The 19,451-nt window shown below is 37.0% G+C and overlaps 1 protein-coding gene across 2 annotated transcripts in view; it reads right to left on the bottom strand.

The window, feature by feature from the left end:
* LOC106091020 (uncharacterized) overlaps positions 1–19,451 on the bottom strand; it is a 126,244-nt gene that overhangs the window by 14,338 nt on the left and 92,455 nt on the right. The window contains exons 9-10 of one of the 2 annotated variants that reach the window (XM_059366239.1): positions 11,564–12,479; positions 1,728–1,818 (exon numbers count right to left, since the gene is read on the bottom strand). In XM_059366239.1, coding sequence (XP_059222222.1) covers positions 1,773–1,818; positions 11,564–12,479 — 962 coding nt within the window. In that variant the 3' untranslated portion in view covers positions 1,728–1,772. Of the gene's footprint in view, positions 1–1,727; positions 1,819–11,563; positions 12,480–19,451 lie in introns of those variants that run through there. The other variant, XM_059366238.1, reaches the window with a different exon arrangement.

Genomic DNA, 19,451 nt, shown 5'->3' with positions numbered 1-19,451 from the left:
GTTTTATAAAGGAAATCTGTAAAATGAATAAGGCCGTAAGTTTAAAACTTGAATCGGCTAGCGATTGGAAGATGTTCACTTTTTTACTTCGCCTTAACTTGCCACGTTGCCGCATTTTTTACCTTAGTAGAATTTCAACACTCATGGTTATAATTTTTTTTTTTGGACTAGCTTTTGGTACCCACACACGGATTTCCTTGGATTGGGAATGGTTTTCCATCGCGCTTCTATTTCATCGAGACAAGGAATGCGACCTAGGAAACGGGAGGTGAAGCAATATGTGTAGAAAGACATTTTGAACAAGTTAAAAGGAGTTAAGTTCGGCCGGTCCGAATTTTGACATCGGACATCGGCGGTGACATCGGACAATAAATGCGATTTTTATGGCCCCAAAACCTAAAACCGAGGGATCGGTCTATATGGCAGCTATATCCAAATCTGGACCAATTTGGCCAAGTTGCAGAAAAATGTCAAAGAGCCTAACGCAAATCACTGTCCCAAATTTCGACTAAATTGGACAATAAATGCGCCTTTTATGGCCCCAAAACCTTAAATTGAGAGATCGGTCTATATGGCAGATATATTCAAATCTGGGCCAATCTAGACCAAATTAAAGAAGGATGTCGAAGGGCCTAACATAACTTACTGTCCCAAATTTCGGCGACATCGGACAATAAATGGGCCTTTGATAGGCCCAAAATCTTAAATCGGGAGATCGTTCTACATGACCGATATATTTAAATCTGAACCGATTTGTGTGAAATATGCCTTTTATGGGCCCAAAACCTTGAATCGGGAGATCGGTCTATATGGCAGCTATATCCAAATCTGGACCGACCTGGGCAAAATTGAAGAAGGATGTCGAAGAACCTAACACAACTCATTGTCCCAAAATTTCAGCAAAATCGGATGATAAATGTGGCTTTTATGGGCGCAAGACCTTAAATCGAGAGATCAGTCTATATGGCAGCTATATCCAAATCTGGAACGATCCCCTAAATCGGCGGTTCGGTCTATATGGGTCTATATCAAGATATAGTCCGATATAGCCCATCTTCGAACTTAACCTGCATATGGACAAAAGAAGAATCCCCTAAATCGGCGGATCGGTCTATATGGGGGCTATATCAAGATATAGTCCGATATAGCCCATCTTCGAACTTAACCTGCTTATGGACAAAAGAAGAATCTGTGCAAAGTTTCAGCTCAATATCTCTATTTTTAAAGACTATTGTGTGATTTTAACAGACAGACGGACATGTCTAGATCGTCTTAGATTTTTTCGGTGATCAAGAATATCTATATATTATAGGGTCGGTAATGGATATTTCGATGTGTTGCAAATGGAATAACAAAATGAATATAACCCCATCCTTCAGTAGTGGGTATAAAAAAGTGTCCGGATAATGAACGAAAGAAAATTTAGGCAGTTGGAAATCTCTTACAAGTTTGTCTAAGGGATCAAACGGTTTGTAAAGGCGAACTAAGTAAGCAAGATGTTTTTTCTCGAGTGAACAAGTTTTTATTACCACCAGCACCCAATTGCAAATACACATTTTAGTAACTCTCTATGACATCTATTCGTCACCATAAACTTAGAATTCGTTTTTTTTTTTCAATTGAATTCTCATTTTGGCATATTGCTAATTTCTGGCAAATATTTCCATTTTTTATTTAGAAAAATATTTGTGAAAACAACAGCAGCAACAACAATGGTAATAAGAGGGGCCAACTTAACATACATTAAGGTTTTCTATTTCTCCGCTTCATATTTATTCTTGGCAAACACACGAACAAACAAAACAAAAATTACTGAATCTGAAAAATAGACAACAACAATAGAAACAGCTAAAGCAAATCTAAACACAGCCATCTAAAGACGGTACGACGACAGCACCTCGAAACTCCTCTGCTACTTCAAACAAAACTAACCAAATTTAAAATTAGCAAAAAAAAAAAACATAAATAAATAACAAAAACTAAAAAATCAAATAAAATTCAAATGATGTCATCGACACTTTGGACTGAACCCCATCAACAACCAAATGAACCAACAACACAGCGAGCGAGTACCAAACACCTCTACCGGCATTCTCTCAGCCATTGCGATTTTTATAACTGACGACAAATGTTTTGTTTTTGTTTTCTTTATTATACCCTGCACCATAGGATGGGCGTATACTAATTCCGTCATTCCGTATGTAACACCTCGAAATATTCGTCTAAGACCCCGTAAAGTATAGTCGATTAAGCCACGTCCGTCCATCTGTCGAAAGCGCGCTAACTTTGGAAGGAGTGAAATTTTGCGCAAATACTTTTTATTAGTGTAGGTCGGTTGGGCATGTAAATGGGCCATATAGGTTTATGTTTTGATATAGCTGCCATATAAAAAGATCTTGGGTCTTGACTTCTTGATCTTCTAGAGGGCGCACTTATTATTCAATTTGGCTGAAATTTCGTTTCACATATCGTTTTGGTAAGACATCTAACAATTGTGCTAAGTATGGCCTAAATCAGTCTATGTTTTGATATAGCTGCCATATAAACCGATCTTATGATTAGACTTCTTGAGCCTCTAGAGGGCGCAATTCTTATTCAATTTGGCTGTAATTTTGCAGCTATCGTTTTAGTATGACTTCTAAATCAGTCCATATCCTGATATAGCTGCCATATAAACCGATCTCCTGATTTGACTTCTTGAGTTTTTAGAGGGCGCGATTGTTTACTAATTTGGCTGAAATTTTTTAGTAATCAACAACTGTGCCAAGTATCCTCTAAATCAGTATATAATCTGATATTGCCGCCATATAAATCGATCACCTGATTTGACTTATTGAGTCCTAGACGCAATTCTTATCCGATTTGAAATTGAAATTTTGCATATGTCGTTTTGGTATGACTTCCAACAACTGTGGTCTAAATCGGTTCATAACCTGAAATAACTGCCATATAAACCGATCTCTCAATTTGACTTTCTGAGCCTCTTGAAGGTGCAATTTGCCTGAAATTTTGGAGGTGATATTTTTATATGACTTGTAGGACATGACAAGTATGCTCCACATCGGTCAATAACTTGATATAGCTCATATATATTTGAAAAAGTCATTCAAAGAGTTTGACAAATGCGATACATGGTGGAAGGTATATAAGATTCGGCCCGACCGAACTTAGCACGCTTTTACTTGTTTTTTTTTTTGCAAACGCATGGGTGTGTATCTGTGGAGTGATGCATTAGCCGAAGCGATTAACTCAATTTTGATATATAATTCGGCCGCTGAAAAGACGCATTTCCGATTTCGATGAAGTTTAAAAAAAAATGTTCACATGGTAGCTCACGACGACCATCCAAATTGATTTTGCCCTTTGAATGGTTTAATATCTACTCATCAAAAAGAGAGCTAAACACACCTGATTTAGGTTGTTTAAAAAAAAGTTTTACGTCAAACAAAACAAAACAAACAAAAGACTGATAAAAGCGATTTAAGTTTGTCTCACCGGTATCTTATATTCCCCCCACCCAGTGTTTTCAGATTAGGGACAATTCCCCAAACAGGGTATTGTTGTTGTGATTTTCCCATTTGGGGTACGGGGATTTTGATGGGGAAAAAAGTAAAATTTGGGCATTTTCCAGGGGAAATTTCATCAATTAATTTTCTTGAGTATAGGAATTTTCTTTATGTTAAGTGCTGGTCAATAACCTTGGGTTAGATGTGATTTAGTGTTTACGGTAGGAATGTATCTCCCGAGATGAGAAATTTTGCATGAATATAGACATGGGCTTAAGTCTTTCAGTAGGCATTGGCTTTAGTCCATCGTACTGGAAATATTTCCAACAATTTAAGGCTGGCAAAGGTCGCGGCATCCAAAATACAAAAATAACCTTTTATACCCACCACCATTGAATGTAATCTAATCTATTCTTTCCGTTCGTAACAACTCGAAATATTGATGTGGAACCCCATAAGGTATATATTTTCTTGATGATCTTACATACTAAGTCGACCTATCCATGTCTGTCCCTCCGTCCGACTGTGGAAATCATGCCAGTGGTCGAACGAGTGCAGCTATATCCTTCCAATTTTGGGCCATATCGGTTCAGATTTTGATATAGCTCCCATATAAAGTGGTCTCTCGACTTGACTTCTAGAACCCTAGAAACCGCAATTTTTATCCGATTTGGCAGAAATGCACGTAGTGTTCTGTGACGACTCCTAACAATCGTGCCAAGTATGGTCCAAATCGGTTTATAATCTGATATAATAGCTCCCATATATACCGATTAAAATTATCTCCCGATTTGACATCTTTATACCCTACAAGCCGCAATTGTTATCGGCTGAAATTTTGCACGTAGTGTTTTTGTTACTAACAATGACAAAATGAAAATGCACCAAACTTTTGGTTGTGGAAATTGAACTTAGATTTTTTTAAAAAAATGAAACTTTTATACGCCGAATAACTTAAATCGGTAGATCGTTAAACCTATGTTAAACCTGGTAGCTATATCCAAACACTGACCGATCTGAACCATATAGGGTACGGATTTTCAAAAGCCTTACATACTCACTGCGCCAAATGTCACCGAAATTGGATAATAAATGCGTATTATATGGGTTAAAGACCTTAAATCTGGATATCGGTTGGTATTAATCCATGCTTTTATGGACTCAAGAACTTAAATCGGAAGATTGGTATATATGGCAATTATATCCTAATTTCAGCGAAACAGGATAATACATGCGCCTTTTATGGGTCCAAGACCTTAAATCCGGAGATCGGTCTATATGGCAGCTATATTAAAATATAAAACAATCTAAGCCACTTTGAGCACAGGCGCCGAAGAACCTAACACAGCTCACTGTGCCAAACTTCAGCGAAATCGGGTAATAATCCCTGCTTTTATGGGCTGAAGAATTTAAATCGGAAGGTCGGTATGTATGGCAACAATATCCAAATTTCAGCGAAATCGGATAATAAATGAGTCTTTTATGGATCCAAGACCTTAAATCCAGAGATTGGTCTAAATGGCAGCTATATTCAAATATAGACTAATCCGGGCCATATTGAGCACAGGCGCCAAAGAACCTAACACAGCTCACTGTGCCAAACTTCAGCGAAATCAGGTAATAATCCCTGCGTTTATGGGCCCAAGAATTTAAATCGGAACACTGGTATGTGTGGCAACTATATACAAATTTCAACGAAATCGGGTAATAAATGCGTGTTTTATGGATCAAAGACTTAAATCCGGAGATTGGTCTATATGGTAGCTGTATTCAAATATAGACTGATCCGGGCCATATTGAACACGTGCGATTTCAGCGAAATCGGGTAATAATCGCTGCTTTTCAGGGTCTATGAACTTAAATCGGAAGGTCGGTTAACGGGCCTAATGCCTTAAATCGTTAGATCTTTCTATATGGGGGCTTCGAACGTAACCTGTCTATGGAACCTGCAAAATTTCAGCTCAGTATCACTTTTTGGATTACTATAGCGTGATTAAAGCAGACAGACGGATGGAAATAAGATCGGAAATAAAAATTTCGATGTATTGCAAACGGAATGTTAAAGTGAATGTACCTCCATTCTTTCGTGGTGGTTTTCATAAATTGAGTATTAACCCATTAACGTCTAACCCTCGATTCCCTTGTTCGATTTTGATGAAATTTTATACAATCATTATTTAGAGCACTTTTTTTTAATATTTTTACCAACTGTTATTTTTTAATTAATTAAAAAAGGTTAGTTTCGTTTTGTAAACCCTCTATTAATTGCACTTACATTATTAAAGTAATGGACCTAATCACTTCAACCATGCTATCATCCTCGAGTCTTAAGAGCGTATAAGTATTTCAGAGTACGTGGTACGAGCGTGACATGTCTATAGTGAAATATTTCATTTACACCAGTCACAACTCATTCACAGTGTGTCGAAAAAACCAACACCACCCTCACTCCCACCCCCTTAAGCAAAGGTAAACAGCTAACCCACAACCCAAACAGTCCGTACTTAATAAATAAACTCATAAACTATGTAGTTGCGATATTTGCCTTTGTAGCGGATATGAATTTGTCGTTTGATTATTGAATAGTTTTGAGAGAAGTAGCAACATGAGCATCGGCTTTCTAGTACTTCGCTTAGATGCAAACTTTTAGATAATGCCGGCGAACGCTCACTGTACCCATGCAAATGAGTACAGTGAAATGACAGATGTCATCCTAGATTTGTGTTCACTTTAACAATGATTCAATTGAAAAGGTGTTTTATGAGTGAGTGACATGATTTGGTGATGATGACGATGATTACGATGTTAATAATAATATTGTTGGAAGTGACATTCTTTAATCAATCGCAAAGATAACGGAGTGATGACAAAAGATAAAAAAGCAAATACAATGTTATGCGTTAGTCTTATGTCCAGCTATACAGAGAAATATGTCCTAACATAAAAGAGTTTTTAAATTAAATTTAAAGATAATTAAAGATAATAAAGATAATAGCACTAGACAACGGAAAGAACTATGAAAACAAATGAAAAGGCATTTAGATCGGCCGAGACGAACTTTGGATACCCACCACCAAAGGTATATATGTAAACCACCTTTCGTCGTAATACGGCGAATAATGCAATATTTATGCACCTATAGAAGCTATATCCAAAAATGGTCCGATTTAGACCAAATTCGGCACGGATATTGAGTTGGTTAATATATACAAGTCACTGTTCAATTTTGGTTCAATAATGGTCTTATTGGTAGCTATATCCAAATATAGACCGATCTGAACCATGTAGGACACGGTTGTCGAAAAGGACACCGTAAGTCACTGTGTCAAATTGCAGCGAACTCAGATAATAAATGCGCCTTTCATGGGGCCAAGAACTTAAATCGAGATATGGGTCTATATGCAAGCTATATCCAAATCTGAACTGATCTGGACCATCTTCAAGAAGGATATCAAGGGGCCCAACATCACTCACTGTCCCAAATTTCAGCGAAATCGGATAAAATATGTTCCTTTTATGGGCCCAAGACCTTAAATCGAGAGATCGGTCTATATGGCAGCTTTATTCAAATTCGGACCGATCTGAGCCAAGTTAAAGAAGGATGTCGAGTGGGCTTACATAACTCACTGTCCCAAATTTCCGCGAAATCTGACAATAAATGCGCCATTTATGGGCCCAAGACCTTAAATCGATAAAACGGTCTTTATAGCAGCTATATTCAAATCTGGACCGATCTGGGCCAAACTAAAGAAAGATGTCGAAGGGCCTGACACAACTCACTGTCTCAAATTTCGGCGAAATTGGACAATTGATGTGCATTTTATGGGCCTAAAACCTTAAATCGAGAGATCGGTCTATATGGCAGCTTTGTTCAAATCTGGACCGATCTGGGCCAAACTAAAGAAGGATGTCTAAGGGCCTAGCACAACTCACTGCCCCAAATTTCAGCGAAATTGGACAATAAATGCTTCGTTTATGGGCCCAAGACCTTCAATCGAGAGATCGGTCTATATGACGGCTATATCCAAATCTGGACCAATCTGGGCCAAACTGAAAAAGGATATCGAAGGGCCTAACACAACTCACCGCCCCAAATTTAAGCAAACTCGGATAGTAAATGTGGTTTTTATGGGCCTAAGACCTTAAATCGGCATAGTCCCCCCCATGCTAAATTTTAGCCAAATCGGATGAGATTTGCGCCCTCTAGCGGCTCAAGAAGTCAAGATTTAAGATCGGTTAATATGGCACCTGTACTAGGCTTTAGACCTATTTGGACCATACTATGCACAAAGGTTGGCAGTGATACCAAAACATCACGTACAAAATTACAGCCTCATCGGATAAGAATTGCGCCTTCTAAAAGCTCAAGAAGTCAAGACCCAAGATCGGTTTATATGGGAGTTATGAACCGATTGGAACCATGCTTAGCACAGTTGTTGGAAGTAATATCAAAATACTACGTGCAAAGTTTCAGTCAAATCGGACGAGAATTGAGCCATTTAGAACCCCAAGAAGTTAAGACCCAAGATCGGTTTATATGGCAGATATATAAAAACATTGACCGATTTGGCCCTTTTACAATCCCAACCGACCTACACTAATAAGAAGTATTTGTCCAAAATTTCAAGCGGCTAGCTTTACTGCTTCAAAAGTTAGCGTGCTTTCGACAGACACACGGACGGAAATGACTAGTTTGACTTAAAATGTTATGACAATCAAGAATATATATACTTTATGGGTTCTTGGACACATATTTAGAGGTGTTACAAACAGAATGAAGAAATTAGTATAGCGCCATCTTATGGTGGAGGGTATAAAAACAGATCAACTAAGAACAAAGAAACAAATATGAGACGTGGCGAGGTTGTGCATATGTTGGCTTGCATATGCACAACAACAAACCTTATACAGTCTCTCCTCAAATAGTGGAACTGTATAAAAATCAAAATGTTTTTGAACACAGTTTGATTATTATTTCAGACAGCTTTCTTCGAAGTTATGAGCAATATTATTTTTTCATTTAGACTATTTTTGTCTAAGCTCATAACATTGATGATTGACTAGGTAATTCGTCAAGAATACCCCTGAAGAAGGGATGGAATCCCAGTTCATTTAACTGGGAAACATTTATGATAATTTTAAAATGTTAAAGCCAAAAAAGGAGAAAAATATTCTTAAATTAAAAAATATTTAACCCCACTAAATTACTATTTTTTCACAAATTTTGATTTTGATAAGCCATAATTAGGCGCCTAAAGAGCGAGACACTCTTTTTAAGCATTCATTTCATAAGCTGAAGGCTTATAAAATTATCTTTTTCGGTTCAAAATATATAATTTTTGCAACGAAAAAACTCAAATCGCGCCACTGTGCAACGGTATGAACTATGAGAAAGCCAGATCAACCAAGAACAAAGAAACGGAAATTTCTTTTGGTAAAAACTTTATTAAATTTTTTATGAAGCGAACTTAATGATCGATGATTTTTGCAATGGGAAAATAAAGTCAGAGGTTACCGCTTCCCAACCATAGTAGGACTCTTTTCGGTGTGGAGGCTTCAGAAGAATATTTGATCTAAAATAGATGGTATGTATTCTTCACCTGTTTTTATGACTGCATGACTCACACAAACAAAAGCATGGCATTAGAATCTCTTGTTCTTGTACAGTTACGCAAATATTGTACCCCAGTTAATTTTGTAATGTGATGTTTACCAAGTTCGGCCAAAGCGACAAGGTCATCCATACAAGCGTAATTATCCACTTGATCAAGTGATGTTGTAGGATCGTCTCATAACATCTTAATGTTGGTAAATCCATATACCAACCGAATGTTTGAGGTATCTAAGGCTCATCATCATAATGAACATTCACCTCTTTATTCATGGCCAATGAGAGTAACAAATTTGACACCGGTTTTCAATCTCTAAGTGATCATTTCGAATGATTGTCGCCATAATGTCGCTGTTGTTGTTTAGCTTGACAAGGAGCTTTTTGGCTACGATTGCTCAGATGGCCCAATGACGAGGGTGTTACAAGGGCGCGGGTTGACGGCATATCATGTTTCTTGCGTTGATGATTAGATTTCGCCGTCCTTGCTGTTGCTTTTGACAAGCCATGCAACAATTTATGTCGTTGTTGGTGAGATGATAACGCTGACGTCGTTTGCATTCCTGCACTTCTCGGCATGTTGTATGCGATTTGTTGACATTAAGAATGTGAGAATGATCGCCTAGGTTGCCGACAGTTAAAATATTGGTTTTGTCCATAATTTTAAGGGATTGAAATAAATAGGAAGGGGTTTCAGTTGAATACTATGAACTGTTTTACTGTACAACCAATAGCTGTTGTTTGAGAAGCTGTTAGGTATCCGAAGAACCTAGTAAATTATGGTGACTCATTAACGCCATATTGGCTAGTTGGTTGTCATTGCAAATTTCAATTTCCAATTAAATTTTCATAGAAATATTTGTTAAAGTGGTTTTCTTTAAATTTGTGCAAAATTTTTATACCCACTACCGAAGGATGGGGGTATATTCATTTTGTCATTCCGTTTGCAACACATCGAAATATCCATTTCCGACCCTATTGAGTATATATTGGGTTGCCCAAAAAGTAATTGCGGATTTTTCATATAGTCGGCGTTGACAAATTTTTTCACAGCTTGTGACTCTGTAATAGCATTCTTTCTTCTGTCAGTTATCAGCTGTTACTTTTAGCTTAATTTAGAAAAAAGGTGTAAAAAAGTATATTTGATTAAAGTTCATTCTAAGTTTTATTAAAAATGCATTTACTTTCTTTTAAAAAATCCGCAATTACTTTTTGGGCAACCCAATATATACTTGATCAGCGTAAAATTCTAAGACCATCTAGGCATGTCCGTCCGTCTGTCTGTTGAAATCATGTTACAGTCTTTAAAAATAGAGATATTGTGCTGAAACTCTGTACATATTCTTTTTTTGTCCATAAGCAGGTTAAGTTCGAAGATGGGCTATATCGAACTATATCTTGATATTAGACCGATCCGCCGATTTGGGGTCTTAGGCCCATAAAAGTCACATTTATAATCCGATTTCGCTGATATTTGGGAAAGTGAGTTGTGTTAGGCCAGTCGCCAATCTTCTTCAATTTGGCCCCGATCAGTCCAGATTTGGATATAGCTGCCATATAGGCCGATCTCGATTCAAGGTTTTGGGCCCATAAAACGCGTATTTATTGTCCGATTTCGTCGAAATTATGGACAGTGAGTTGTGTTATGCCCTTAAACATTCTTATTCAATTTGGCTCAGATCGGTTCAGATTTGGATATAGCTGCCATATAGACCGATCTCTCGATTTAATGTTTTGGGCCCATAAAAGGCGCATTTATTGTGCGATTTTCCCGAAACTTGGGACAGTGAGATATGTTAGGCCCTTCAACATTCTTCTTCAATTTGGCTCAGATCGGATCAGAATTGGATATAGCTGTCATATTGACCGAACTCCCGATTTAAGGTTTTGGGCCCATAAAAGGCGCATTTATTGTCCCATTTCGCCGAAACTTGGGACAGTGAGTTGTGTTAGGCCCTTCGATAGCCCTATTCAATTTGGCCCAGATCGTTGTTCGTCGTTGATCACTCGATTTAAAATCTTGGCCCCATAAAAGGCACATTTATAATCCGAATTTGCTGAAATTTGACACAGTGACTTATGTTAGGCTTTTGGATATGGCTACCAAAAAGACCAATATGTGGATCTACAAAATTAAACAGTGACTTGTACTTATTAGATCACTTAATATCCAGGTCAAATGTGGTCCAAATCGGACTATATTTCGATAAAGCTGCTATTGGGTTATAAATTATGCATTTTCACCGGATTATAACGAAAGGTGGTTTACATATATACCCGAGGTGGTGGGTATCCAAAGTTTGGCCCGGCCGAACTTAACGCCTTTTTACTTGTTAATATCCCAATATTTTTCCAGATTTTTTGGTCCAAATTTGGTTTTCTTTTAAAAAAAATCATTTTAAGTAGATTTTTTGCTATCCACCTACTGAATTTACTAGGCACTACTCACTTGTTCCTATAGAGTTCCCCAAATTTCCCATTGCATGGTTCTGATGGCATTTCTGTCAAACCATGCAACGATGGAATTCGTTGTGTTTGGGATGATAACATTGAAGGCGTTTTCTCTCCTGTCAAATGTTGACATTGAGTATGTGAGGATGATTCTCGTCTTTGCTGATGGTTAACTCTTTGCCGTTTGCCCATGACTTGCTGGGTGTGGGGGCGAAAAGTCAGGAGTGTGTTTACATGGATATTATGACTTGATGCACTGTCCCAGCAACAGTCGTCGTCATTGGACGAGTTGTATTGAAGTTGTTTGGGCTCCAAAGAGACTGATAACTTATCATTATGTCTCATGGCTGGTTGCTCATTTTGGTTTTGTTCAAAGTTATTCTCTTTTAATATTTTCTCTTTATGGAGACTTCGTTGTAGCTCTTCAATATCTTTTTCATCGTTTGACAGCTTTGAAAATTCATTATCCATTTGATCTTCATTGACTTCATTCATTAATTTCATAGGCAATTTGTTTATACTGCTCTCTTTTTCGGCTTGCCCGCCTCTCTGCCAATGCCCACCATTGTAGTGAGGCATTGAGTGTCTGCTGTTATTTTGCCTAACAGTATTCGTGTTGTTGTTATTGCGATTCATATAATTGTTGTTACTTTTACCCATTTTGTTGCTGTTGTTGTTAATTATATTGGAGCTGTTGTCGTCATCAACATCTTCGTTGTTGTCGGCATACGCTGCCGCAGCTGTTCTGTAGGCCGCCCCACTCTTGACAGTGTTGTTGTGTGTTGTCGATGGTGGTGGTGCTGCTTCAGCACTTCGTCGGTTGTTTGGCTGGCTTTGAGTTTTAGTTTGTTTCGCGGCTTTCAACGGTTTAGACGTTTGCGTCGTATCTTCCATATTATCCTCGGATATTGCGGCTGTTGTTAGAATAAAAAAAAAATTATCAAGAAAATAAAACAAAATAAACACGTAAATAAAAAAATTAAGCAAAAAAAATATATCAAAAAATACAATTGAAGAAAATTGAAGTGCATTGAAAAAAATTAAGCAAAACACGAAAACAAAAATCAAAAGAGTTTTTACGTTAGGGTTTTCTTGTTCGATGTCCCACTTTCAGACAACATAACTCTCAAGTGGGGAACTTAAAACCTCTTAAGAAAATATAAAACCTTTGAGTGCCTTGTCTATGGCATAAAATTCCCTGAACTCTTTTTTCCTTTCCCCAATGAGTTTTTGTTTTTTTTTGTAGACACATTTTTTCTCCTTTCATTTCCAAAGACCGTGGGCCGTGAAACCTAACCATCTGTTGATTTTCAAATCATTGTCATGATCTTGATGATGACATTCATCATCGTAGACGTCGTCACATTATCCATGACAGCCACATATCATGATCCCCATCATTGGTCGCCCCAAACATACTCCTCACCGCGTTGGCTGCCACATAGTTGTGTGTGTTCTTCTAAATTTCATTTTAATTTAGTTGGAAATTGTATTCGTTTTAATTTTCCTCAATTTTGTTGTTGTTCTTCTTCTTATTATTAAATTATCTTTTTCTTGCATGAGGCCGTTTTTAATTTTTTTCTTTGGCTTGCAAAGTCAGCACAGTATTTGAAGCTTCTTCAATAAATCATCATTGAAAACAACGTAATTATTTTACGTTGTCGTTCAACAACCTGTTGTTCCATTGGGCATTAAAATGAAAAAAACAATGGCTTTAAAATTAAATATTTTAAATAATTGATAATATTTAATGAATTGTTATTGAATTATACAGAATTGTTTTTTTTTTTAAATGCGTCGCCGCTTTTTATTGAAATTCCATTTTTATAACTAAAGTGGACGACATTTTTCATCGAAGAAAGTTTGTCAAAATGTCTATGTCAAAGAAAGTTTTGCTTATGGTCACCCCGGTAACTGAGTTGGTAGCATGCTGGCATTACCCGTGTGGGAGTCGTGGGTTTGATTTTCACCAGAGGCCTGGTCTTTCGCTACTGTGACATCCCAATGAAATATTCTAAGTTAGTCTATTTTGAAAATAGATTCTAATGGACCTACTCGGACCATACATAAAATGTCAATTGAAAGTCCTTATAGAAGTCATCATGCAATTGCATACCTCGTTTTTTTCTGTGCGATGGGTTGGCGTATATTGCCTTGTCTTCTTTCTTGAATACAGGACATAGTATGTTGAAGTTCCAAACATCAGGTAGATACGCCAACCTCAGCGTGTCGCCTCCAGTCTTAAATAGTTCACCAGGCAACCAGTCGGCTTCTGCTGCATTGTTGTTTTTCAACCGTGCTACTGCTACACTGAGCTCATTATAAGTAGGTGGTATTCACTCCGTATTGTAAACGGTTCTGCGTACTAACTATCGCATACCAACTATAACTATCTCAGCACACTCTGTTATCTGTTACAAGATTTCCTTCTTTGTCAGATTGTCATAGGTTTGATGTTTAATTAAGTGGTCAGGTTAGATTTTAAGGCAATCTGCTATCAGACTCACTTAGACATGCAGACAAGTCTTCAAAGAAACACTAATCTACAGGGCACCTAGCACGAAATCTTACCAATTCAAATTACCACGTTTTTTATGCGTAAGTTGTTATCTACATATCAAAATCCATTCGCTTTTGCTCGATATGACCAAGCTCTACTAATATAATATGCCGGCATTTTGGCCCATTCCCATACAATGGCTTTCTTCAACGCATCCATATTGGCATATTTTTTTAGTCCTTGGTCTCTAATATGGCACCAATAGAAAAGTAATCGGATTGGCAATCGACGATTTGAATAGCCACTGTGTGAACGAAATGAAGTGTTGAACAGGATTTTTTAGCTGTTCTTGGTTTACACGTGCTTTATGTGACGGTGACGTCTTGCTGCTACGTCCATGCTCTACTACCGAAAAGTTTGCGTACGTTTCGATGAAAACGATTGGAGAGCGGTTATCGGGGGTTGGAAAATTACTTCGGCTGGCCATTCTTAGGGTTGAATTCTAGAACGTGTAATCGGTTAACCCTTTGAGGACGAATCGCTCGATAAAGATATGATTTTATTGCATAAGTTATTCGTACTAAGAATGATACCCTTTACTAAAATAAAGTGTCGCCAAAGTGGTACAAATGTTTGCAACTTTTATGAAAAACATGTAGAAAGGCGTTAAGTTCGGCCGGGCTGAACTTTGGATATCAAATACCTCGGGTATACATGTAAACCACCTCACGTCATAATCCGGTGAAAAATGCATAATTAACGCCCACATAGCAGCTTTAACGAAATATGGTCAGATTTGGGCCAAATTCGACACGAATATTGATTGACTGGTCCAATAAGTACAAGTCACATTGTTCAATTTTGTAGAGCAAAATATTTGTCTTTTAGGTAGCCATATCCTAATATAGACCGATCTGAGGCATATACGACACGGATGTCGAAAAGTCTTACATAAGTCACTGTGTCAAATTTCAGCGAAATCGGATTATAAATGCACCTTTTACGAAGCCAAGACTTTAAATCGAGAGATCGGTATATATGGAAGCTGTATCCAAATCTGAATCGATTTGGGCCAAATTGAAGAGGGCTGTCGAAGGGCCTAACACAACTCACTGTTCCAAATTTCGGCGAAATCAGCTATTAAATGCACCTTTTATCGGCCCAAAACCCTAAATCAAGAGATTGGTCTATATGGCAGCTATATACAAATATGATCCGATCTTGGCCAAATTGCAGAAAGTTGTCGAAGAACTTAACGCAACTTATTGTCCCAAATTTCGGCGAAATCGGACAATTAATGCGCCGTTTATGGTCCCAAAACCTTAAATCGATAGAACGGTCTATATGGCAGCTATATCCAAATTTGATCCGATTTGGGCCAAATAGAAGAAAGTTGTCGAAGAACCTAACGCAACTCACTGTCCCAAATTTCGGCGAAATCGGACAATAAATGCTCCTAGCTATATCCAAATCTGGACCGATCTAGGCCAAATAGAAGAAGGATATCGAAGGGCCTAACGAAGGGCAACTAACTGTCCTAAATTTTAGCAAAATAATAATAATATTTTAAAAGGATAATAAATGCGCCTTTAATGGGCCCAAGACCTTAAATCGAGCGATCGGTCTATTTGGCAGCTATATCCAAATCTGGACCGATCTGTGCCATATTGCAAAGGGTTCCGAAGGGTCCAACTTTACTCACTGTCCCGAATTTCGGCGACATCGAAAAATAAATGCGCCTTTTATGGACCCAAGCCCTTAAATCGAGAGATTGGTCTATATGGCAGCTATATCCAAATCTGGATTGATCTGGGCTAAATTAAAAAGGATATCGAGTGGCCTAACACAACTCACTGTCCCAAATTTCAGCAAAATCGGATAATAAATGTTGATTTTGTCGGCCTAAGACTCTAAATCGGCGGATTGGTCTATATGGGGCCTATATCAAGATACAGTCCGATATAGCCAATCTTCGAGCTCAATAATTCTATTTTTAAAGACTGTAGCGTGATTTCAAAAGTCAGACGGACGGGCATGGCTTGATCGTCTTAGATTTTTACGCTGATCAAGAATATATACTTTATAGGGTCAGAAAAGGATATTTCGATGTATTGCAAACGGAATGACAAAATTAATATACCCCCATCTTTCGATGGTGGGTATAAAAAAAACATGCTACCTATATATCCCACTCCCTTATGGTTCTCTATTAATTTAATGCAGATTTTGAAAAATACACCGACATATATGTTCCATTCATCCTCAAAGGGTTAAGTAAACACGATCACACCCGGAGTTCACGAATTGCTCATTGTTTTCTCATCAGGGGACACGATGTTCGGAAGTTCACCACGGTCATGTAATGGCCAGCAACTCCTTTGCTTAAGCCATTTAATTGCCACTAAGGTGGGGATTTCGTTGAATTTAAGCCTTCACTCGCCGAACCATTTCAGATGTTTTTGCAGTATTTTTGGATCAACGCTATTGCGTTCGGCAACGCTTCCAGTACCATTATAACGCTTTTGTGGTACACAAACATTTTGTTCACTTTGAGATGTATGAGTTCGCCATCAATAGCCAGTTGTGATTTTCAGTCAAATATAACCCAATCGCTCTCTTACGTTTGAACTCTATCACGAATAACTTTATTTTTAAATAAACTCAGAAGCAATTGCTTTTGGTGGCTTGTAAACAATATAAAGAGCTAGCATGCAGCCGTCATTACTAGTTTAAGGAACAAACCAGCGTGAGCTTGATAACAATTCATATCAGCTACCCTGTAAAGTGGAACTTTTTCTTGGACGAGCAAGATAGATGTACAGAAGATGTGGCTAATACCTTGGTAGAATTTCCGTATTATACTCTGGCTTCTAAAAATCTGGATTCGCTTACACCCACGTGTTTTTATGCTCACTACCATAAAGTAGGGGTATACTAATCTACTCTTTCCGTTTTCATCACCTCCAAATATTGATCTGCGACCACATAAAGTGTATATTCTTGATCATCTTTATATTTCAGGTCGATCTACCCATTTCCGTCCGTAAGGCCAGCCGCTCTAAATTTTGCATAGTCACTTCTTATTGATGTAGTTCGTTGGAATTTGTAAATAGGAAATATCGGTTCGGATTTGGATATAGCTGCACTATAAGGTATTCCTTCGACTTAACTTCTTGAGAACCCAGAAGGTGCAATTATTGCATTATTCGATTGGGCTGATTTTGCACGTATTGTTCTGTTACGACTTCCCACGATCGTTTCAAGAATAATCCAAATCGGATACTTTATATCTCAGATCTCTCGAGTTACTATGCGGCGCCAACTTCTTGTTTCTAAATCGTAACGGCCCGCCATTTCATTGCTACTTGTTGCCTGTTTTTCCATTTTACTTCCTTTCTTATGTCATTACTTCATTGTTCTGCTTAGAATTGTACTATGCATTTTTTTATTCAGAGATATTTATAGGACGTCTCCCTCAAGGATATTTTTGGCATTCTATTATTGCAGCCACACGCCAAGGCACTTTAATGCTATCGTGTGAAAATTTGCCAAATTGTAGTTACATTAAAAATTTTCAATGACAAGTTGTCAAGTTTCCGTTTTCACGTTTCATGGAAATGTTGCAATTTCATGAATGCATTGCATTCAAGCTATGACCTTGAGTAGAAATTTCCCAAAGGATTAGCTTATCAGGGACATTGGGAGCTACCTTTGTGGGAAATAAATGTCAGTTAAAAATACACACGCTCATGTTGTCATAACAATGAAAAAATAACAACATTTCTGTGTAAATGGCACTATCTCTCTTTGCCTCTCTTTCACTCTCTCCCTCTCTGTCTGCCACAGATGGCCTTGTGCTTTCATCTCTCTTCCTTGGGACTATTAACTCATGTAGCGTCAGAATGAAAAAAAAAAAACGTATTAAGGCATTTGTTTGATATTAAAAACCGAACATCAGAAACCCAGAACCCATAACCTTGTTAAGAAAATAAATCGTGAATGAAATGTGAATTCTACAAAAGTGGTTAACCGCAACCAAATCAAAAACACTTACAACAGACACAGCGAGAGAATGCGTTGTAACACTACAAAGACAATCGGAGAGACAAATATGAATGTGGATGGATGGCAGTATTGCCATTAGAAAAATTTAAGTCAAAACACTTTCAAAAAAACGGCCAGAAGGAAGTTACCTTTTTTACTGCGAGTTGATAATAGTTGTTCTTATCCTAGAAATAAAATGTCACATTAAACTTTATTTTATTTGTATCATGTTGATCGTTTAGGATTATAGATAAGTCAATGGTTTCATGTTTAAAAGTATGAGCCTCGAGAGGATGCAATTCTAATCCGATTTGGGTAAAACTCAAAGATTTTAGGTGTTATACAAACTGCTTGGTCTTCTTTTTTACTAGGTTAGGTTAAGTAAGAGTGGCAGTGCTTTACAGACTCACTTAGTCAATTTTAAGTCCATTGTGATACCACAGCAGCGACAGACCAAGGCTTCTGGCGGGAATCGAATCCACGACCCCTGCACTAATAATGCAAGCACTCGGCTACCAGGACGCCCTCTTTTTTACTAAGTCGCACAGATAAGGTTTATACGTGTGTGAAACTTCAGATTTTTACTTGCGGTATGATTTTTACATTAAAAAACAGTCCTTTAAACTTGCTATAAACGGTACCAAAAGATAAAGAACATTTTTATTTGTATATTTCGCAAACTTTTTCAACAAAATTGAGTGTAATTTCGCAATAATTTACAAATTAATATTGCATTTACGAAGGAACAAAAAAAGGAATTGGTTAAAATACTGCATTCGACTTGTCAACTTGCATGAATCGAATCTGTGCCACTTTTACGATATTAGGAAGACGAAGCAGACCGTACGTCTTGGTCGTATACGGTCTGTGGTAAAACTGTTATCACATATGACCTCATCAACACAACATACAAAGTCATAAAAAATCATAACGCTGTTAAAACTTTCAGCATCTGAGCACATTAACTGATCCCTCATTTCTATTCTTGGCATGACAAATTATGAAATAAAAAAAAAATTGTAAAGGGAATTTGTAATGTTGGTGTTTTATTTTATTTCATTGAATTATTTTATTTTATTTTTTATTTTAATTTAATTTTAATTAATTTTTTATTTTATTTTAATTTAATTTTAATTAATTTTTTTTAATTTAATTTTAATTTATTTTAATTTATTTTAATTTATTTTATTTTATTTTATTTTATTTTATTTTATTTTATTTTATTTTATTTTATTTTATTTTATTTTATTTTATTTTATTTTATTTTATTTTATTTTATTTTATTTTATTTTATTTTATTTTATTTTATTTTATTTTATTTTATTTTATTTTATTTTATTTT

This window comes from Stomoxys calcitrans, chromosome 4 (genome assembly GCF_963082655.1).
Source record: "Stomoxys calcitrans chromosome 4, idStoCalc2.1, whole genome shotgun sequence".
In the NCBI taxonomy this organism is placed as follows: Eukaryota; Metazoa; Arthropoda; class Insecta; order Diptera; family Muscidae; genus Stomoxys; species Stomoxys calcitrans.
This window is presented reverse-complemented; position numbering and strand designations above follow the sequence as displayed.